The following is a 23099-nucleotide window of genomic DNA, read 5'->3' as shown; positions in this document are numbered from 1 at the left end:
TCAGGAACTACCTACCTGGAGTTCCAGTCAGTTTGGAAGCCACCCACATATCCAAAAAGCTAAAAGAATTCAATATTTTTCTTCGGTACCATAAAAGAAAAATAAAAGATGAGAAAGGGGGATATTTACAAGTTTATTTTGTGAAAAAAATAAGCTTTTTTAGGTTTCATTACACACATGTCCAATTTTACTTCTGTCATTTATGAAGTAACTAAAAGTAAATGAAGTATTCCTTTTTTTTTTTTTCTTTTGGAGACAGGGTCTTGTTCTGTCACCCAAGCTGGAGTGCAGTGGTGCGATCTTGGCTTACTGCAACCTCTGCCTCCCCAGACTCAAGCGATCCTCCAGCCTCAGCCTTCTAAGTAGCTAGGACTACAGGCGCATGCCACCACGCCCAGCTAATTTTTGTTTTCTGTTTTTTTTTTTGTTTTTTGTTGAGATGGGGTCTCACTTTTGTTTCCCAGGTTGGAGTGCAATGGTGTGATCTTGGCCCACTGCAACCTCCGCCTCCCGGGTTCAAGCGATTCTCCTGCCTCAGCCTCCCAAGTAGCTGGGATTACAGGTGCGTGTCACCATGCCCAGCTAATGTTTGTATTTTTAGTAGAGACGGGGTTTCACCATGTTGGTCAGGCTGGTCTCAAACTCCCGAACTCGTGATCCAGCCGCCTCAGCCTCTCAAAGTGCTGGGATTACAGGCATGAGCCACTGTGCCCAGTCAATTTTTGTATTTTTTTGTAGAGAGGGATTTCACTGTTTTGCCCAGTCTGGTCTCAAACTCCTGAACTCAAGCTGTCTGCCCACCATAGCCTCCCAAAGTCTTTAATCACAGGCATGAGCCACTGCATCCGGCCTAAATATTTGTCATAAATAAAGATTTTTATAAAGGCATCTAGTCATGTTACAATTTTCTTCCTAGTGACCTTACTTTCCTAGTTTACCTAGCAACATTATTTTGCAGGTTCTTTGGTTTGGAAGTTGTATTTTTTTTTTTCTGTTTTTCATTCTAAGCACCTTGAATTTACCTCAGAAACATTGTTTTCGGAGAAAAAAAATTTGATATTACAAATAGATAAAACCACATTAAAGGGAATATTTTTATAGCATATATTCAAAAATTAATCTGGCCAGTGGCTTATGCTTGTAATCTCAGCACATTGGGAGGCCAAGGCAGGAGGATCACTTGAGCCCAGCCGGGGCAACATGGTGAGACCTTGTCACTATAAAAAAATTTAAACATTGGCCGCAGTGGCTCACATCTGTAATCCCAGCACTTTGGGGGGCTGAGGCGGGTGGATCACCTGAGGTCAGAAGTTCGAGACCAGCCTGGCCAACATGGTAAAACCTCATCTCTACTAAAAATACAAAAATTAGCTGGCCATGATAGCCCGTGCCTGTAATCCCAGCTACTCGAGAGGCTGAGACACAAGAATTGCTTGAACCTGGGAGATGGAGGTTGCAGTGAGCCAAGATAGTGTCACTACACTCCAGCCTGGGCAACAGTGAGAGACTCTGTGTCAAAAAAAATAATTAGCCAGGCGCAGTGGCTCACACCTGTAATCCCAGCACTTTGGGAGGCCGAGATGGGTGGATTACGAGGTCAAGAGATCGAGACCATCCTGGACAACATGGTGAAACCCTGTCTCTATTAAAAATACAAAAAAATAGCAGGTGCCTGTAATCCCAGCTACTTTGGAGGTTGAGGTAGGAGAATTGCTTGAACCTGGGAGGCAGAGGTTGCAGTGAGCCGAGATTGCACCATTGCACTCTAGCCTGGGCAAAAAGAGCGAAACTCTGTCTCAAAAAATAAATAAATAAATAAACAATATGGTTCCCATTTACCATAAGATCAGAGCAGACACGGGCCAGTGAACACTCACACTGAAAAGTGTGCTCTCATTTCCTCTGCTTAGAGCAAGCAGAGGCTCTTGTCCTAGGAGGCAGCTTTGGGGACAGTTTCTCCTGACCAAAAAAACAAATGAGATGGTTCTTGGTAATCAAGAAAAGTTTTTATCCTTTTCCTTACTGGGTTTTTAAAGACAGTCATGGGAACAATCCTTGTATAGGTCCAAATAATCTAGTAAGGAGAAAAAACTAGAATAGGCTGGGCACGGTGGCTTATGCCTGTAATCCCAGCACTCTGGGAGGCCGAGGCAGGTGGATCACCTGAGGTCAGGAGTTGGAGACCAGCCTGGCCAACATGGTGAAACCCTGTCTCTACGGAAAATACAAAAATTAGCTGGGTGTGGTGGCGGGCACCTGTAATCCCAGATACTCTGGAGGCTGAGGCAGGAGAATCACTTGAACCTGGGAGGCAGAGGTTGCAGTGAGCCAAGATCACGCCACTGTACTCTAGACTGGATGAGTGAGACCCTGTCTCAAAAAAAAAAAAAAAAAAGGAACTAAAAAGAAAAATTAAGTAGAATAAAAGCCTAATTGGATATATTTTTATCTAGAGAATGTACTTTTTAGATGGAAGGTAGAGTCATACCTCATGCTGTAATAATATAGAAAATAGTCTCTAGGGACCCAGTAGGAGCCATTTCTGGTTTTTGTTTTTTTTTTTCCAAGACGGCGTCTTGCTCTGTCACCCAGGGTGGAGTATAGTGGCACGATCTCGGGTCATGGCAAACTCCACCTCCCAGGCTCAAGCAATTCTCCTGCCTCAACCTCCTGAGTAGCTGGGATTACAGGCACGTGCCACCACGCCCGGCTAATTTTGTATTTTTAGTAGAGACGGGGTTTCAACACGTTGGTCAGGCTGGACTTGAACTCCTGACCTCATGATCTGCCCGCCTCAGCTTCCCAAAGTGCTGGGATTTCAGGTGTGAGCCACTGCACCTGGCCCGGAGTCATTTCTCATACTTCCTGAATTTCCTTATAAATACTTGACTAAAGATAGATTTATGCTCTCCAGACAAGATGTGATGAGAGATCTAAAACGTTAAAAAAATACGTGTAAAAATACTGTCCATTTACTGTCTTCTGGGACTTTAGGTAAGAATATGAAAACTCAACCACACTTGAGCAGGATGAACCGGGAGGAACTGGAGGACAGTTTCTTTCGACTTCGTGAGGATCACATGTTGGTGAAGGAGCTTTCTTGGAAGCAACAGGATGAGATCAAAAGGTACTCCTTAATTTTTTTTTTTGAGACGCAGTCTTGCTCTGTTGCCCAGGCTGGAATGCAGTGGTGTCATCTCGGCTCACTGCAACCTCCACCTCCCAGATTCAAACAATTCTCCTGCCTCAGCCTCCCACGTAGCTATGATTATGGGCATGTGTCACCACGCCCAGCTAATTTTGTATCTTTAGTAGAGATGGGGATTCGCCGTGTTGGCCAGGTTGGTCTTGAACTTTGAACTCCTGACCTCAGATGATGCACCCACCTCGGCCTCCCAAAGTGCTGGGTTTACAGATGTGAACCACTGTGCCAGACCCAAAAATAATTTTTGATGCAATATTTCTTTAGTCAATTTTTTTGTCAAACATGTCGACAGATTGTGACCACAGGCCACAGAGCATCATTAATAGCTTGGGTGATACTATTTCAGCCCACAGAATAAGAGACTGGACAGGTTCCTCCGCTGGTCACAAAAGAGGGAATGGAGACCAAAGGCATGGTCAAAATCTCAGAGGAAAGAAGGCTGCAGGGGCAAGCAAAAGAAGGGGTCTTTATTTGCAAAACAAAACGTGCAGGCATGTTGTAAGTGCTACCTATTTATTTATTTATTTATTTTTGAGAATTTTTTTTTTTTTTTTTGAGATGGAGTTTCGCTCTTGTTGCCCAGGCTAGAGTGCAATGGCGTGATGTCAGCTCACCACACCCTTGGCCTCCAGGATTCAAGTGATTCTCCTGCCTCAGCCTCCTGAGTAGCTGGGATTACAGGCATGCGCCACCATGCCCAGCTAATTTTGTATTTTTAATATAGACAGGGTTTCTCCATGTTGGTCAGGCTGGTCTGGAACTCCTGACCTCAGGTGATCCACCTGCTTCGGCCTCCCAAAGTGCTTAATTACAGCTGTGAGCCACTGCGCCTGGCCTATTTTTATTTTTTTTTTGAGACAGAGTCTCACTCTGTTTGGGTTGGAGTGCAGTGGTGTGATCTCAGCTCACTGCAACCTCTGCCTACTGGGTTCAAGCAATTCTCCTGCCTCAGCCTCCTGAGTAGCTGCGATTACCAGCTTGCACCACCACATCAGATTAATTTTTTTTTTTTTTTTTGAGATGAAGCCTTGTGCCATTGCCCAAGCTGGAATGCAGTGGCGCAATCTCAGCTCACTGCAACCTCCACCTCCCAGGTTCAAGCAATTCTCCCGTCTCAGCCTCCCAAGTAGCTGGGACTACAGGCACACACCACCATGGCTAGCTAATTTTTTTTTTTTTTTTTTTTTTTTTTTTTTGAGACGGAGTCTCCATCTGTAGCCCAGGTTGGAGTGCAGAGGTGCGATCTCGGCTCACTGCAACTTCCGCCTCCTAGATTCAAGCGATTCTCCTATCTCAGCCTCCTTAGTAGCTGGGACTACAGGTGCCCACTGCCATGCCCAGCTACATTTTTTTTTTTGTATTTTAGTAGAAATGGGGTTTTCGCTGTGCTGCCCAGGCTGGTCTCAAACTCCCGAGCTCCAGCAATCAGCCCGCCTCGGCCTCCCAAAGCGCTAGGATTCCAGGTGTGAGCCACCGTTTCCAGCCATACCCAGCTAATTTTTTTTTTTTTTTTTTTTTTTTAGTAGAGATGGGGTTTCACCCTGTTGGCCAGGGTAGTCTCAAACTCTCCTGACCTCAAGTGATCCACCCGCCTCGGCCTCCCAAAGTGCTGGGATTACAGGCGTTAGCCACTGCGCCAGGCCTTAATATTTATATTTTTAGTAGAGATAGGGTTTCACCATGTTGGCTAGGCTGGTCTCAAACTCCTAACCTCAAATGATCCCCCCACCTTAGACTCCCAAAGTGCTAGGACTACAGGCATGAGCCATCGTGCCCAGTCAGTTTATTTATTAGAAATAGTATTAATTAGCCAGGCACAGTGGCTCATGCCTGTAATTCCAGTACTTTGGGAGGCCGAGGCGGATGGATCACGAGGTTGGGAGTTCAAGACCGGCCTGATCAACATGGTGAAACCCCATCTCTACTAAAAATACAAAAATTAGCTGGGCATGGTGGTGGGCGCCTGTAATTGCAGCTACTCAGGAGGCTGAAGCAGAAACCCTTGAACCCAGGAGGCAGACGTTGCAGTGAACTGAAAGTATGCCATTGTACTCCAGCCTGGGCGACAAGAGCAAGACTCCATCTAAAAAAAAAAATAAATAGTATTAATTCATTTAATAGTCTGAAGAGGTATTATTAAGAGAAAAAGGAAGCATAAAGAGGTTAAATAAGTTGCCTGAGATCACACCTAGTGCATAACAGAGGTGGAAATTCTTCTTTTTTTTTGTTTTTGTTTTTGAGACAAGAGTCTTGCTATGTCACCCAGGCTTGAGTGTAGTGGCACAATCTTGGCTCACCGGCAGTCTCCGCCTCCCAGGTTCAAGTGATTCTCCTGCCTCAGCCTCCCCAGTAACTGGGATTACAAGCATGTGCCACCATGCCTGACTAATTTTTGTATTCTTAGTAGAGACAGGGTTTCACCATGTTGACCAGGCTGGTCTCGAACTCCTTGCCTCAAGTGATCCGCCTGCCTTGGCCTCCCAAAGTGCTGTGATTACAGACGTGAGCCACCGCGCCTGTCCCAGAGGGGAAAACTCTTAACTTCAAAACATATTATTATATACAGTGATCTTAGATTTCTTACTTTAGAAAATGGGGACCTAGAAAGAAATCTGAGACAGAGGTGAGGGAAGGTAAACAGATGGGAAAAATGGGAGTTCTGAAAGTCTGGAGTCTATGTTTAGGACACATTTTGAAGATACTGGTGTCAATGCCTTCCAGCCAAAGACCACCAGGAACATACCTGTAGTTGAGCAAGTTGGGCTTATTCATTACAGCTAGAGAAAATGCACACCAGGGGGGAACTAAAGGCATCTCAGCACATGTGTTAGACCTTATTATAGTATCTAAGCTTTGTTTGATTGGGTGATTTTGGGGGAGGATCCAAGGAAACAGGGGTTTGCTCCAGATTTCGTGCTGTCAGAAAGCAAGCACAATTCTATGTTTTGGTATCTCAATAAATTATTCTTTCTTTCTTTCTTTCTTTCTTTCTTTCTTTCTTTCTTTCTTTCTTTCTTTCTTTCTTTCTTCTTCCTTTCTTTCTTCCTTTCTTCTTTCTTTCTTTCTTAGATAGGGTCTCACTCTGGTACACAGGCTGGAGTGCAGTGGTGCAGTCTCAGCTCACTTTAGCCTCAACTTCCTGGACTCAAGTATCAATAAATCTTATCTACAGGGACGGTAGACTAGTGCAAGGCTGAAACCATGATTGGTAAAGAAGTTGCAGTCACTCATATTAACCTGGAGAGAAGGATGTTTGGTATTTTGTGGATGGCAGTGATACTAATTTTGTCTGTACATAGACAAAATTAGGCAGTGGACTTGTTTTATATCACTCTATCATGCTTTTGGAGTGAACTTGTTTCATGTTGATGTTCTGTGAGGTGTCCAAAAGAATAGTGGCCGGGCACGGTGGTTTATGCCTGTATTTCCAACACTTTGGGAGGCTGAGGCGGGCGGATCACCTGAGGTCAGGAGTTCGAGACCAGCCTGGCCAACATGGTGAAACCCCGTCTCTACTAAAAATACAAAGATTATCCAGACGTGGTGGTGGGTGCCTGTAATCCCAGCTACTCGGGAGGCTGAGGCAAGAGAATCACTTGAACCCAGGGGGCGGAGGTTGTAGTAAGTGAGGATTGCGCCACTGCATTCCAGCCTGGGTGACAGAGTGAGATTCCGTCTCAAAACAAAAACAAATGGAGATAGCACAGACTAGCTTCAAACAACACTGAGGACTAGTTGTGTCAGACCAGTTTCCTAATGTTAAGGGCAGTGTTTTGCTTTCTCATTGTAACCCCCAGGAGTGATTAAGAGCTTTGTTTAGAATCTGCAGGATTGGCAAGGGCGCAGTGGCTCATGCCTGTAATCCTAGTACTTTGGAAAGCCGAGGTGGGTGGATCACTAGGTCAGGAGTTAAAGACCAGCCTGGCCAACACGGTGAAACCCCATGTCTAGTAAAAATTAAAAAAATAGCTGGGAGTGGTGGCAGGTGCCTGTAATCCCTGCTACTCGGGAGGCTGAGGCTGGAGAATCGCTTGAACCCGGTAGGCTGAGGCTGTAGTGAGCCGAGATTGCACCACTGTGCTCCAGCCTGGTTGACAGAGCGAGACACTGTCTCATAAAAAAAAAAAAAAAAAATCTGCACGATTATAGGCCTCCATTGTGGATCAGTACTCTTCAGAGTTGGTGATTTTTCTTTTTCTTTTTTTTTCTTTTGAGACAGGAGTTTCACTCTTGTTGCCCAGGCTAGAGTGCAATGGTGCGATCTTGGCTCACCGCAACCTCTGCCTCCCAGGTTCGAGCGATTCTCCTGCCTCTGCCTCCTGAGGAGCTGGGATTACAGGCATATGCCACCACGCGCAGCTAATTTTATATTTTTAATAGAGACGGGGTTTCTCCATGTTGGTCAGGCTGGTCTCGAACTCCTGACCTCAGGTGATCCGCCCACCTCGGCCCCAAAGTGCTAGGATTACAGGCGTGAGCCACTGCAAAGGGCCGATTTTTTTTTTTTTTTTTTTTTCTTGTGGAGGACTCGAGAATCTAGTGACTTGAGTGAAGTCAGAAGGTTGTATGGGCCAAAAAATCTTGTTTCTTGGCCAATGATCAAAGAGTACTTGAGATTATGGATGCTAAATGGTTAATCTGGATTCTATGCCCCTGGCTTTGGGCAAGTTATATAGCTATTTTACACCTTGTTTTCTTTATCTGGGTATAATGATATGTAATAATAATAACTAACACCTGAAGCCCTTACAGTGTACCCCCACTGTTCTAAGCATTTTATATATATATATAAGCTTATTAATCCTCACAACAATCTACTGCTTTTATCTTTTGCTATTTATCTTTATTTATAAATGAGGAAACTGAGCACAGAAAGGTTAAGTGATATGCCCAAAGCTACAGTTAGTAAATATTAGAACAGGCGGGCAGTGTGTCTTAGTCAGCTCAGGATACCACAATAAAATACCACAGACTGGGTGGCTTAACCAACAGACATTGGTTTTCTCAGAGTTCTGAAGCTGGAAGTCTGAGATCAAAGTGCCAGCATGGTCGGATCCTGGTGTGGGCCATCTTTCTAGCTTGCCGACTGCTGCTTTCTCACTGTGTCTTGGGAGGTGGGAGAGGGGGATCTCTTGTTACAAGGTCACAGTCCTATCCAGTTAGGGTCCCACCCTTGTGAATTCATTTAAACTTAACCTCCAAAGGCCTAGTGCGGTGGCTCACGCATGTAATCCCAACACTTTGGGAGGCCAAGGCGGGCAAATCACTTAAGGTCAGGAGTTCGAGATCAGCCTGACCAACATGGAGAAACCCCGTCTCTACTAAAAATACAAAATTAGTATTTTGTGGTTAGGCCTGGTGGCGCATGCCTGTAATCCCAGCTACTTGGGAGGCTGAGGCAGGAGAATCACTCGAACTTGGGAGGCAGAGGCTGTGGTGAGCTGAGATCGCACCATTGCACTCCAGCCTGGGCAACAAGAGCAAAACTCTGTCTCAAATAAAAAAAAAAAAACAAAACCTCCGAAACACCGAATGTCCAGATACAGTCACGTTGGGGGTTAAGGCTTCAACATAAGAATTTTGAGTGGGGACACAATTCAGGCCATAGCACAGTGAGAGCATAGAATCAGATAGTAGTAAAAAACCATGATTTTAGGTCAAGATAACAAAAATTGTTACTAAAAGTTATAAAGGAGTTTTATAAGCTCCTTAATTTGGAGCACATGTTCAGGGGTCTGCAGACAAGTGGGATAGAAAAAGTACATATTAAAATTGTTATTTATATTTGTCACCCCTTTAAAAATACATATTTTGTTTTATAATGACTATAATTTATTAGTACAAAAATAAGTTGATATGTAATTTTTTTTTTTTTTTTTTTTGAGAGGGAGTCTCGCTCTGTCGCCCAGGCTGGAGTGCAGTGGCCGGATCTCAGCTCACTGCAAGCTCCGCCTCCCAGGTTCACGCCATTCTCCTGCCTCAGCCTCCCGAGTAGCTGGGACTACAGGTGCCCGCCACCTCGCCCGGCTAGTTTTTCGTATTTTTCAGTAGAGACGGGGTTTCACCATGTTAGCCAGGATGGTCTCAATCTCCTGACCTCGTGATGCACCAGTCTCGGCCTCCCAAAGTGCTGGGATTACAGGCTTGAGCCACCGCGCCCGGCCTTTTTTTTTTTTTTTTTTTTTTGAGACGGAGTCTCGCTGTGTCACCCAGGCTGGAGTGCAGTGGAATGATCTCGGCTCAATGCAAGCTCCACCTCCCGGGTTCACACCATTCTCCCGCCTCAGCCTCCAAGTAGCTGGGACTACAGCCGCCCGTCACCACGCCCGGCTAGTTTTTTGTATTTTTAGTAGAGACGGGGTTTCACCATGTTAGCCAGGATGATCTCGATCTCCTGACCTCGTGATCCACCAGCCTCGGCCTCCCAAAGTGCTGGGATTACAGGCGTGAGCCACCGCGCCCGGCCGATATATGATTTTTTAAATGCACACAAACATATTGGGGTAGTGGCCCAGCTTTCATTTTTTTTTTTTTTTTTTTTTTTTACTAAGGTAAGGGTGTAATCACTGCAACAGAATAAAGACAGGTACCACAATGGCCCTGCCCTCAAAAAGTTACAGTGTATTGGGGACAGAAGGTTAATCTTTCAAAAGTGTGATTAATAGATCACAGTAGGCCAGGCACGGTGGCTCACACCTTACTCCCAGCACTTTGGGAGGCCGAGGCGTGCGGCTCACCTGAGGTCAGGAGTTCGAGATCAGCCTCGGCAATACGGTGAAACCCTGTCTCTACTAAAAATACAAAATTAGCCGAGCGGTGACACTTGCCTGTAATCCCAGCTACTCGGGAGGCTGAGGCAGGAGACTCTCTTGAACCTGAGAGGGGGAGGATGCGGTGAGCCGAGATCGCGCCACTGCACTTCAGCCTTTGCAACAAGAATAAATCTCCGTCTCATCCAAAAAAAAAAAAAAAAAAAAAACACAGTAGATGAATACATATCATAGATCATTTCGTGATTATTTGTTCCAAATAAACTGTAGAAATAATAACTGTCGTGAGAGGGAAAGGAGAAGCCACGTGCTCTGTCCACAGGCTGAGGACGACCTTGCTGCGGTTGACCGCTGCTGGCCGGGACCTGCGGGTCGCGGAGGCGGCGGCGCCGCTATCGGAGACCACAAGGCGCGGGCAGAACGCAGGGTGGCGGCAGCGCCTCTCCATGCACCAGCGCCCCCAGATGCACCGACTGCAAGGGCAGTTGCACCGCCTCGGCTCTGTCAGCCCCCGCCGCGCCCAGCCTCGCGTCCACGTGGGACACAGACAGCTCCACACAGCCGGTGCACCGGTGTCGGAGAAACCCAAAAGGGGTGAGATTTAAGGCCACATCCCCTACAGGACTCAGACACTGGGAAGGACTGATGTGCCAGACACGTTTTCCTCACTGCCTTCTTCTGCCCACCACCCCATTTTGTTCTTTTGTTCTCACTCCCTCCTTTCTGCCTCCCTAAAATCTTTTTTTCCTGAGTGGGATATCAGATTCAAAATTCTAAATTCACCATGGAGTACCGCTGAGGGCAGAATCAGACAATAGGTCAGGAGATCGAGACCATCCTGGCCAACATGGTGATACCCCATCTCTAATAAAAATACAAAAATTAGCTGGGCGTGGTGGCAGGCACCTGTAGTCCCAGTTATTTGAGAGGTTGAGGCAGGAGAATCACTTGAACTCGGGAGGCAGAGGTTGCAGTGAGCTGAGATTGTGCCACTGCACTCCAGCCTGGCAACAGAGCAGGACTCCGTCTCAAAAAAAAAAAAAAAAAAAAAAAAAAAATTAGCCAAGCCTGGTGGCACATGCCTGAGTCCCTCCTACTTGGGAAGCTGATGTGGGAGGATCACTTGAGCCTGGGAGGCAGACGCTGCAGGGAGCCCAAATGGCACAGTGCACTCCAGCCTGGGCAACAGAGTGACACTCTGCCTCAAAAAACAAACAAACAAAACAAAACCCCCAAAAAGAAAACTGAACGTTGAATATCTAGAGTAGACACCTCATTCTCATGGCCCTAAATCAGGAATGAGTAACCTAGGTAAAGGAAATCTACACACAGCATTTCATTAAGTACTCTTATTTTATTAATAAGTACTCACTTATTTTGCTTAGTATGGTCTGATCATTTCAAGTTCCGTACTCCAGACAACCAAATGTTTGCGAAAACAACTGAAAGTAGAAAACTCGCATGAATTTAAATTTCAGTTCCATTTAACAGTTCAGCATAGCTGGCCACTGGTTATGTACCGGGCACTACAGATAAAGATGGGTAGAGTTAGACACACAGTCTCTGCCCTGGACAAGCTTCCACCTTTCTTTTTTCTTCCTATTTGTACTTACTCACTTGTTTTGCAAGAGTGAAAAAAAAAACTGTTCCTCGGGGACCAGTTGTCATATAAGGGTTTCACCCAGGTCTCAAGACTCTCTATATCCAGCCCTTCACGTTCCAGTTTCAGCACTTGGTGTTCCGGAGGGTACTGTTGCCAGAGTCTGTATCTTCTGTCTAAACTTTTAGGGCCAAGGGACAGGCTGAGCTACACAGCCCCTCCATCGTTTAAGGAGCATGCGACAAATGAAAACGGAGGTGAAATAGCCAGTGAACGCAGCGAACTGTGAGTTCTTCTTATTTATCCCATGTTGTTATTCCTGCCACTTTAATTAGAAAGATATCACAAGTGAATGTTGGTGATTTGAGTCTTTTCAGCATGATCAGGGAAGATGAAAGTCAACCCTAGGTCAAATTCCAACTTCATTGCTTAAAAATGGAAAACAAGCTTCTCTCTGTTCTCTGAGGAAATGAAAATAAAAGTCCTTTTCTCAATTGAAAGTATTCCCTCTATTTCCATTTATATTTTTTTCCTTAGGTCATAATTAATTCCTTTTTTTTTGAGACGGAGTCTTGCTCTGTTGCCCAGGCTGGAGTGCAGTAGCGTGATCTTGGTTCACGGCAACCCCTGCCTTCCAGGTTCAAGCGATTCTCCTGCCTCAGCCTCCCGAGTAGCTGGGACTACTACACAAAATTTTTGTATTTTTAGTAGAGACAGAGTTTCACTATGTTGGCCAGGCTGGTCTCCAACTCCTGACCTTGTGATCCGCTCACCTTAGCCTCCCAAAGTGCTGGGATTACAGGTGTGAGCCATCACGCCTGGCCCATAATTCCTTTGTGTCTTTGTTTGACATTTGAAAGCTGTATTTTATAAGATTTTCCTTGACATGTACCAAGATTACTGACTCATTTAACTTCTTTTTATATGTGTCAGAACCCAGTTCTGAACTCCTGTAACAACAGTTTCGAAGTATCCTTTTTGTATTTAGTATTTCTGGTTCTAACAGTATAATTTCTTTCAGCAATGTCGTAAGTATGGCTAAACCCATTGGTTTATGCATGCCTAACAGTGCCCACACCATGGCCAGCAATACCGTGCAAGTGGAAGAGCCACCTAAGTCTCCTGAGAAAATGTGGTCTAAAGATGAAAATTTTGAACAGAGAAGCTCATTGGAGTGTGCTCAGAAGGCTGCAGAGCTTCGGTAAGAGTGTGGCACTCCATGCCTCAAACCAGAATGAACTGAAAAAGCTAAGAGATTCTTATTTACACCTTTCCTCCATCTCAGAGGAAAAGAGAGTGTTTGGGATTAAATTTGGCTAATTTTGTATTTTTAGTAGAGACGGGGTTTCACCGTATTCAATCTGAGTAGTAGACAGTAACCTCCCTCGTAGGTTAAGAAATGGATTAACCTGCAGGCACAGTGGATCACGCCTGTAATCCCAGCACTTTGGGAGGCCGAGGCAAGCAGATCACCTGAGGTCAGGAGTTTGAGACCAGCTTTGCCAACATGGGGAAACCCTGTCTCTACTAAAAATACAAAAATTAGCCAGGCATGGTGGCAGGCACCTGTAAATCCCAGCTACTAGGGAGGCTGAGGCAGGAGAATCACTTGAACCCAGGAGGCGGAGGTTGTAGTGAGCCGAGATCATGCCATTGCACGCCTAGGCGACAAGAACAAAACTTGGTCTCAAAAAAAAAAAGAAATGAAATGAATTAACCTGCTGGGTGCAGTGGCGCAGTGGCTCATGCCTGTAATCCCAGCACTTTGGGAGAACAAGGCAGGTGGATCACCTGAGATTGGGAGTTCAAGATCAGACTGGCCAACATGGTGAAACCCCATCTCTACTAAAAATACAAAAAAAATTAGGGGGTGTGGTGGCCGGCACCTGTAATCCCAGCTACTCAGGAGGCTGAGGCAGGAAAATCCCTTGAACCTGGGAGGCAGAGATTGCAGTGAGCTGAGATTGCACCATTGCACTCCAGCCTGGGCAACAAGAACAAAACTCTGTCAAAAAAAAAAAAAAAAAAGAAAGAAAGAAAGATAGAAAAGAAAGAAGGGAGGGGAGGGACTGGGAGGGGAGGTTAGGGAGAGGAAAAAGAAAGAAAGAGAGAGAGAGGGTGGGAGGGAGGGAGGGAGGGAAGAAAGTAAGAGAGAGAGAGGAAGGAAGGAAAGAAGGAAGGGAGGGAGGGAGGGAGGGATTAACCTAAAGGGGATGTTTATATATAATAGGATATTTGCTGCTTCGCTATATAGAAGGAAAACTACTTCATCCTCATCACCAGATAGGGATTCTTAGCCCTCTCTGTGCATCAAGTCCTGGATAACTTTTTTAAAAATTTATTTTTCAGACAAGTTTTAGTTTTATAGCAAAATTAAGCAGGAAATAGAGTCCCTGTATACCCACTGCCTCCATAGCCACACAGCCTCCCCAACTGTCAACACCCCATACCAGAGTGGTGCATTTGTTACAATCAGTGAAACTACATTGACACATCATTACATTGACCGTCATTTAATAGTTTACATTAGGGTTCACTCTTGGTGTTGTACATTCCATGGGTTTTGACAAATGTATAAGGACATGTATCCATCATTATAGCATCATACAGAATAGCCTCACTGCCATAAAAATCCTCTGTGTTCCACCTAGTCATGTCTTTTACCTCCAGCCCTGGCAACCACTGATCTTTTTACTGTCTCCAGTTTTGCCTCTTCTAGAACGTCATATAGTTGGGATTATATAGTATGTGGCCTTTTCAGATTGGCTTCTTTCACTTAGTAACATACATTTAAGTTTCCTCCATGTCTTTTAATGGTTTGAAAGCTCATTTTTTCAAAACACCAAATAACATTCAATTGTCTATATGTACCAGTTTATTTATCCATTCAGCTACTGAAGGATGTCTTAGTTGCTTCCAAGTTTTGGCAATTATGAATAAAGCTGCTATTAACATAATGTGTAGTTTTTTGTATGGATATAAGTTTTCAACCTGGAGACATTTTAAAACCACAGATCCAGGCCCGATGTGGTGGCTTACGCCTGTAATCCCAGTACTTTGGGAGGCCAAGGTGGGTGTATCATTTGTCGTCAGGAGATCGAGAACAGCCTGGCCAACATGGTGAATCCCCATCTCTACTGAAAATACAAAAATTAGCCAGGTGTGGAGACTCATGCCTGTAATTCCAGCTACTCGGGAGGCTGAGGCAGGAGAATAGCTTGAACCCAGGAGGCAGGGGTTGCGGTGGGCCAAGATCACGCCACTGCACTCCAGCCTGGGCAACAGAGCAAGACTCCGTCTCAAAAAAAAAAAAAAAACAAAAAAAAAAACATAACAGATTCCTGGGCCCCATCTCTGAGATTCCCTTTCAATTATTTGAGGGTGGAATTCAGGCAGTGTAATTTTAAGATTGCTCCAGGTTATTCTAATAAGCAGCTAGACAGGGACTCAATGAGATAGAGTGGAGTGAACCCAAATCCTCCCCAGTGTCTCTTTCAATCTTTCAAACAATAAAGAAAACGTGAGCTCCTGGGTTCAGGAATAATAGTCTTCTTTTTTTTTTTTTGGAGACAGAGTCTCACTTTGTTGCCCAGCCTGAAGTGTAGTGGCTCCTTGTCAGCTCATGGCAACCTCTGTCTCCCGGGTTCAAGCATATTCTCCTGCCTCAGCCTTCTGAGTAGCTGGGATTACAGGCATCCACCACCATGCCTGGCTAATTTTTATATTTTTAGTAGAGACAGGGTTTCACCATGTTGGCCAGGCTGGTCTCGAACTCCTGACCTCAGGTGATCCGCCTGCCTTGGCCTCCCAAAGTGCTGGGATTATAGGCGTGAGCCACTGCGCCCGGGCTAATCTTCTATTATTTTATTTTATTATTTTTTTCTTTTCCGAGACAGAGACTCACTCTGTCACCCAGGCTGGAGTGCAGTGGTGCAAACTCAGCTCACTGCAACCTCCACTTGCCAGGTTCAGGTGATTCTCCTGCCTCAGCCTCCTGAGTAGCTGGGACTACAGGTGTGCGCCACCATGCCCAGCTAATTTTTGTATTTTTAGTAGAGATGGGGTTTCACCATGTTGGCCGGGATGGTCTCAATCTCTTGACCTCGTGACCCACCCGCCTCAGCCTTCCAAAGTGCTGGGATTATAAGCGTGAGCCACTGTGCCAGGTGTATTTTACTATTATTATTATTATCATTATTTTTTGAGACAGAGTCTCGCTCTGTTGTCGCCAGGCTGGATGGAGTGCAGTGGTGCAATCTCAACTCACTGCAACCTCCCCCTCCCAGGTTCAAGCGATTGTCCTGCCTCAGCCTCCTGAGTAGCTGGGACTACAGGTGCACACCACTACGCTCAACTAATTTTTGTATTTTTCGTAGAGATGGGGTCTCATCATGTTGGCCAGGATGGTCTCAATCTCTTGACCTCGTGATCTGTCTGCCTCGACTTCCCAAAGTGTTGGGATTACAGGCCTGAGCCACCGCACTCGGCCACTATTGTTATTTTTTGAGACAGAGTCTCACTCTGTTGCCCAAGCTGGAGTGCACTGATGTGATTTCGGCTCACTGCAACCTCAGCCTCCCGGAGTTCAAGCGATTCCCTTGCCCAGTGTTCATAGTAGTTGGGATTACAGGCTTTTGCCACCACACCCATCTGATTTTTGTATTTTTAGTAAAGACGAGGTTTTGCCATGTTGCCCAGGCTGGTCTCCAACTCCCGACCTCAGGCCATCTGCCCGCCTCAGCCTCCCAAAGGGCTGGGATTATAGGCGTGAGCCACAGTGCCTGGTTCATAATCTTCTTTTTAAGTTTTCTAGCACGTTCAAACCTCACTGGCTTCTCTAAGGAAACAAGGCTGAGACCTAGCTTGACATTGCAAGGTTTATGGGAAATTATGAACACCATCATTTTAAAAAGTAGTTATTATCTTTTCTCAGAACATAAGCTTAAGGTTAGTGATCTCTATCAAATCTTGGCTGGCGTGATGAGAAATGGGAGAAAGGACATTATTTACTAGAGTGCACATACACATACTTCTGTTCTAGTGTGGGGAAGGGGGAAGGCAAGAGACAAGAGGGAGGTATTCTTATTGGGGCACAGTCAGGGAGAAAATGTCTTTAATTCTGTTCATGTTCAGACAGAATAATTTAGCACCTTTCTCTGCAGAGCTTCCATTAAAGAGAAGGTAGAGCTGATTCGACTTAAGAAGCTCTTACATGAAAGAAGTGCCTCATTGGTTATGACAAAAGCACAATTAACAGAAGTTCAAGAGGTGAGTTGCCATCATGAGCTGTGCTTTCTTGGTGGGGGGAACCCCAAATAAGAGATTCATATTATTTTCTCCATTTTACATATGGGAAGCCATAATTCAGAAAGACTAAGTTACTTGTCTAAGGTCACACAATTTATAAGTGATATTCAAATCCAAGCCTTACAGCTCGGAGTATATTCTTTTCCCAGTATTTCCCATTATTTCTCTATTAAGAGGAAGGCTCAAGCTCTGCCTGCTAAGGTGAAATAGAGTGGAGTTAACTTGTGTAAGGGTTAAGGTCCCCTACAAAGACCACAAACCAGAATGTGATTAAATTAGGAAGCCAAAAGCAGTCCCAGGGGAAGGGAAGGAAACTAGCCTTTTAGCACTTTCTGTGAGCTGCACTCTGTCCCGGATATTTACCGTCATTATATTTTCTAAGCCTGACGACTGCCATTTAGCATTATCACACATTAGAAACTAATATCTGATTGGTGGAAATAGAGTATCAAGGGTCAAAGTAACGTCAGCACCATGCACCATCTTTTTATTGAACAAATATCTATCCAGTACCTGGAATTGTAAAGCACTCGGATACAGAGATTACAAAGATAAATAAGATAACATCTGCCTTCAAGGCGTTTATAGGAGAGAACAAGTAAACAAATCCAACTATCCGTATGCAGAGTATGGGCAGGACACAAAAGAGAGAGTAGTCAGACTCACCAGTGGGTGAGGTGCTGATATGGCTTTAATGAGTGGAGGAACACCAGGGCTCTTGTCTCACGTGAATTAGATAAAACGACAGGGACACATGTGGAGCGGCTTTAAGGAGCAGAGAGTTTAATAGGCAAGAAAGAAGGGAGAACAAAGACGGAAGAAGCTCCCCTCTACAGCCACAGAGGCAGGAATACTGCAAAGCCGAAAGAGGAGACCCATGTGCAGGGGAAAAGTGGCTGCTTATATAAGTAGGCAGGAGGAGGTGGTGTCTGATTTGCATAGGGCTCCGGGATTGGTTTGACCAGGCACGTCACTCATGTAGCCTGTGGAAAAAACTGGGCCTCCTACCCTAGCCTTAAAAGTATGCGAATACAGGGCGCCATGATGTTATACACACGTGGGGATTGGTGGGGGTGGCCATGTTGCCAGGTACATGTTGGGGCAAGGGCAGGAAGACGAGGGCGGGAATCGCCATGTTTGGGTGGACCCAGTTTCCAAACACCTACATTTGCATATCAAAGGTTGCCTGCCCGGCTGTAAGAGCCGGGGCTTTCCTGCTATACAAAAAACGTTTCTGGAGCTGCTTTAAAGGACGTGAAAACTATCCAAGGATCCCTTTTTCTCTCTATCTGCCTAAAATTATTTTTAATAACTCCTAAAACAGTGCCAGATCAGAAAAGGATTAATGGCTGGATGCCGTGGCTCGAGCCTGTAAACCCAGCACTTTGGGAGGTCAAGGAGGGAGGATAACTTGAGCCCAGGAATTCGAGACCAGCCCAGAAAACATGGCGAAACCTCATCTCTACCCCGAAAATACAAAAATTAGCCAGGCATCGTGAAGTGTGCCTGTGTCCTAGCTACTCTGGAGGCTGAGGCAGGAGGATTGCTTGAGTGCTGGAGCCCAGGAGGCAGAGGTTGCAGTGAGCCGAGATCCTGATACCGCACTCCAGCCTGGGTGACAGCGTGAGACTTTGTCTCAAAAAAAGAAAAAAGAAAGGATTGATAAAGGAATAGATCTGTGAGTTAAATACTGAAATATTAAAAGATTAGCATGTGTTAATAAGTGTGCAAGAGAAGGAGGGGCTTTCCGTGAGAGCAGAGGTGAGAAACATCAGGAACCTGGTCATGGAGAACACACTAATAATTTTTTTCTTGTTGTCATTAAAGACAGAACATGCTAGGAATTTAGGCTTTATGCTACAGACAGCAGAGAGCTGTGTGAACGCGTTTTAAGCAAGTTGATACGATCAATTTTTTCTCTCAAAAAGATTACTTGGACTTAAAAAAAAAAAAAAAGATTGGGAGGCCGAGGCAGGTGGATCATCTGAGGTCAGGAGTTTGAGACCAGCCTGGCCAACATGGTATTTTAGTCTCTACTAAAATACAAAAATTAGCTGGGTGTGGTGGGTGTACCTGTAATCTCAGCTACTTGGGAGGCAGAGGCAGGAGAATTGCTTGAACCTGGGAGGTGGAGGTTGCAGTGAGCCGAGACTGTGCCACAGCACTCCAGCCTGGGTGACAGAGTGAGACTGTCTCAAAAACAAAAACAAAAACTTACCTCTCATATTTGCTACAGAGATTAAATGAGATAATATATGTGAAATGATTATAATGATCATCATGTAGCAGGTAATGAAACGCATAGTAACATATAACACATAACAACTACTCAACTAATTATACCTGTTGTTATGATCATTATTTTTTTTTCTAAAACTGAGGAGATCTTTCTGAAGCACGCTAAGTAATAGTACCTAGTTTAAGATTAAACATTTTTCTTGGATAATCCACTAAGTACAATGCAAATGTGAATAAATGACCCTTCCTTATTTTTTGAGAAATGGTGTGAAAGATTGCAGTCACATACTACTTGGCAAGCTAGGGCAGGGGAAAAATAGCAACAATTAGTAAACAAGTACACAAATTGACTTGTTCTGTGGGATTTTTATAATGTCTTTAAAAACGTTAAGCATTTATATTACAGTGATAAATATATCGTGAAATTGATAAATTAATAAAATAATAATTTCTTTCTTCCAGGCATACGAAACTTTGCTCCAGAAGGTACTTAATGAGAATTGAGTCTCCGTTTCTTTGTAACCAGAATAATCAAACTCAAAGAAATCTATGTTCATCTCCAAGTAACATAACACCAGAATTTAGCTAACTAAATCAATGTTATTATGTCATATAGTTTCTGTTAACAATGATACTATTATCAAAAGATACTTATTGCACTGTTTTCATAAAAGTTGAAATATGAGATTGGAGTTGAGAAATATTTGGCATGGTATTTTTAAGCCTATTGCTGAAGCAAATTATAATATTTGCTCAAAACTTGAGTATTCTTCAAGCATGTGTGAAGTGATGAGATATAAACAAAGTTGTTGCTGGTGTTCTCAGATGGTCTTAAATATTTGGCCTTATTCACCACTGTGAGTGGGCTGCATGTGAAGCTGGGTGGATGTCTGTGCTTAAGAATCACCACTAAGACAGAGTTCCAAAGGAGACCACCCAGCTGTGCCTCACCAGAGGAGTCCACCAGAAACACACAGAGAACTTCTAGAGTTAACATGTCACTTTTCTAGGTAGAAACGGAGAAATAAATCATCATAAAAAAGCAGTCAAATAGCTTAGAAAGTGAAGGCAGCTTTGGAAGGTGGCAACTAATTTAGAACTAGGGATTAATTTGAACCTTGAGAAAATTCAGGCTCAGGGGCCAGGCACAGTGGCTCACACCTGTAATCCCAGCACACTGGGAGGCCGAGGCAGGTGGATGACCTGAGGTCAGGAGTTCGAGACCAGCCTGGCCAACATGGAGAAACCCCATCTCTATTAAAAATACAAAAATTAGCCGGACGTGGTGGCTCATGCCTGTAATCCCAGCTACTCAGCAGGCTGAGGCAGGAGAATTGCTTGAACCCGGTAGGCAGAGGTTGCAGTGAGCCAAGCACCACTGCACTCTAGCCTGGGCAATAGAGCGAGACTGTCTCAATAAATAAATAACTAAATACAAGAAAAGAAAATTAAGGCTCAAATGATGAACTAAAATTGCCCAGAATGGAAAACCCTACCTACCAGGAAAATTATACTTCCAGAGAAATGCTAGGGTGAAAAACAGGGTAAACTAACAGTACAAAGTTAATATGCTATTAATCATAGTCATTCTTTGTGACATCTATTAGAGAATGCTAGGGTTGCTGGTGTCTGGAGACCACTCGTGCTGAGTGATATGACCATTCCTAGAGGTACTTTCCTTTTGCCCCAGAATCAGGGAATCCTGAGTGCAGCCCATGAGGCCCTCCTCAACCAAGTGAATGAGCTCAGGGCAGAGCTAAAGGAAGAAAGCAAGAAGGCTATGAGCTTGAAGAGCCAACTGGAAGATGTGTCTATCTTGCAGATGACTCTGAAGGAGGTAAATAATAATAGTTGAAAGATACCATCTACATTTCAACTTCAGGGATGTTAGAATGTGTATCTTAGCAACAATATGAGTATTGCATTCTTTCAAATGACAAAAACGAAGCTCCAAGTGGTTAAATCATTTGTTTAAGATTACACCATTAGGGGGAAAGCTCGGATTTATACTTACGTCTGTTTTCCAAAGTCCTTGCTCTTTCATAATGTTTTGCTGCTTCCCTAACAGTAGAAAACCAGAGACAACGAAGACTTATTTTGGAAAATCCTCATTAATTCCAATGAAAGTTTCTAGCCAACCTTCAATTGGTTCAAGTCTTTCTAGTTGAATGGCTTCTCATAGACACTGGAGATGGCGATAGAAAGGCTCTCACCCACACCCCTCCCTGCCATGGAAAAGGGAAATCCTGTGTGGGGGAATAGATTTTTAAATTTTATCTCAAGGACTACTATCACTCTTAGTTTCAGGAGAGAGTTGAAGATTTGGAAAAAGAACGAAAGTTGCTGAATGACAATTATGACAAACTCTTAGAAAAGTGAGTACCACATTTGGGTCCCAGAGCATTGTTACTATGAAAGACGTTATAGAAAGTTCATTCCTAATACCTAGCATTAATAAATATATGGGGAAATTGGTACTCAATATTGTTAGTGAGAATATACATTGGCAGCCTTTTGGAAGGGAATTTAACACTATTAAAATGTTAAATGTGCATATCTTTTTTCTTTCCTTTTTTTTTTTTTTTTTGAGATGGAGTCTCACTCTGCTGCCCAGGCTGGAGTGCAGTGGTGCGATCTTGGCTCACTGCAACCTCTGCCTCCCGGGTTCAAACGATTCTCCTGCCTCTTCTTTTTTTTTTTTTTTTTTTTTTTTTTTGAGACGGAGTCTCGCTCTGTCCCCCAGGCTGGAGTGCAGTGGCCGGATCTCAGCTCACTGCAAGCTACGCCTACCAGGTTCACGCCATTCTCCTGCCTCAGCCTCCCGAGTAGCCGGGACTACAGGCGCCCGCCACCTCGCCCGGCTAGTTTTTTGTATTTTTTTAGTAGAGACGGGGTTTCACCATGTTAGCCAGAATGGTCTCGATCTCCTGACCTCGTGATCTGCCCGTCTCGGCCTCCCAAAGTGCTGGGATTACAGGCTTGAGCCACCGCACCCAGCCCCCTTTTTTTTTTTTTTAACCAGCAATTCCTTCTTCTTTTTTTGAGACATAGTCTCTCTCTGTCGTCCAGGCTGGAATACAGTGGCATTCTAGGCTTACTGCAGCCCCAGTCTCCCAGGCTCAAGCAATCCTCCCACCTCAGCCTCCCCAGTAGCTGGGACTACAGGTGTGCGCTGCCACACCTGGCTAATTTTTTTCTATTTTTTGTAGAGACAGGGTTTTTTCAGGTTGCCCAGGCTGGTCTCAAACTCCTGGGCTCAAGTCATCTGCCTGCATCAGCCTCCCAAAATGCTGGGATTACAGGCATGAGCCACCATGTCTGGCCCCCAAATTTTTTGGGGAGGTGGTGGGGAATCAAAATGAAAATATTCTCTTGTGTATGTGCAAATATATGTGTGTGTGTGTGTATGTGTGTGTGTATATATATATATATATAAAATAAGAATGTTGCTGGGTGCAGCAGCTCACACCTGTAATCCTAGCACTTAAGGATGCAGAGGTGGGAGAATAACTTGAGCCTAGAAGTTTGAGACCTGTCTGGGCAATATAGTGAGACCCTATTCTCCACAAAAAGGAAAAAAAAAAAAAAGAATATTAATTACTGCCCTGTTAGTAATAGCAAAAAACCAAAAACAAATAAACAAACAAAAAGGAAATCACTGATAAGAGATTGATTACATAAAGCATGTTGCTTCCTCACAATGAAGTGCTATGCAGCTGTTAAAAATGAGATAGATGGCCGGGCGCAGTGGCTCATGCCTGTAATCCCAGCACTTTGGGAGGCCAAGGCGGCCGGATCACGAGGTCAGGAGTTCGAGACCAGCCTGGCCAACATGACAAAGCCCTGTCTCTGCTAAAAATACACAAATTAGCTGGGCGTGGTGGCGGCACCTGTAATCCCAGCGCTCAGATGACCGAGGCAGGAGAATCGCTTGAACCTGGGAGGCGGAGGTTGCAGGGAGCTGAGATTGCGCCACTGG

The 23099-nt window shown here is 44.6% G+C and overlaps 1 protein-coding gene across 1 annotated transcript in view; it reads left to right on the top strand.

Annotated features, from left to right (window-relative positions):
* Positions 1 to 23099, top strand: part of RPGRIP1 (RPGR interacting protein 1) — a 74694-nt gene that overhangs the window by 10860 nt on the left and 40735 nt on the right. The window contains exons 3-10 of the mRNA XM_037987584.2: positions 2995 to 3127; positions 10298 to 10569; positions 11764 to 11860; positions 12564 to 12776; positions 16738 to 16843; positions 19583 to 19606; positions 20811 to 20957; positions 21422 to 21495. Coding sequence (XP_037843512.2) covers positions 2995 to 3127; positions 10298 to 10569; positions 11764 to 11860; positions 12564 to 12776; positions 16738 to 16843; positions 19583 to 19606; positions 20811 to 20957; positions 21422 to 21495 — 1066 coding nt within the window. The remainder of the gene's footprint in view (positions 1 to 2994; positions 3128 to 10297; positions 10570 to 11763; positions 11861 to 12563; positions 12777 to 16737; positions 16844 to 19582; positions 19607 to 20810; positions 20958 to 21421; positions 21496 to 23099) is intronic.

This window comes from Chlorocebus sabaeus, chromosome 29 (genome assembly GCF_047675955.1).
Source record: "Chlorocebus sabaeus isolate Y175 chromosome 29, mChlSab1.0.hap1, whole genome shotgun sequence".
NCBI classification, from domain to species: domain Eukaryota; kingdom Metazoa; phylum Chordata; class Mammalia; order Primates; family Cercopithecidae; genus Chlorocebus; species Chlorocebus sabaeus.
This window is presented reverse-complemented; position numbering and strand designations above follow the sequence as displayed.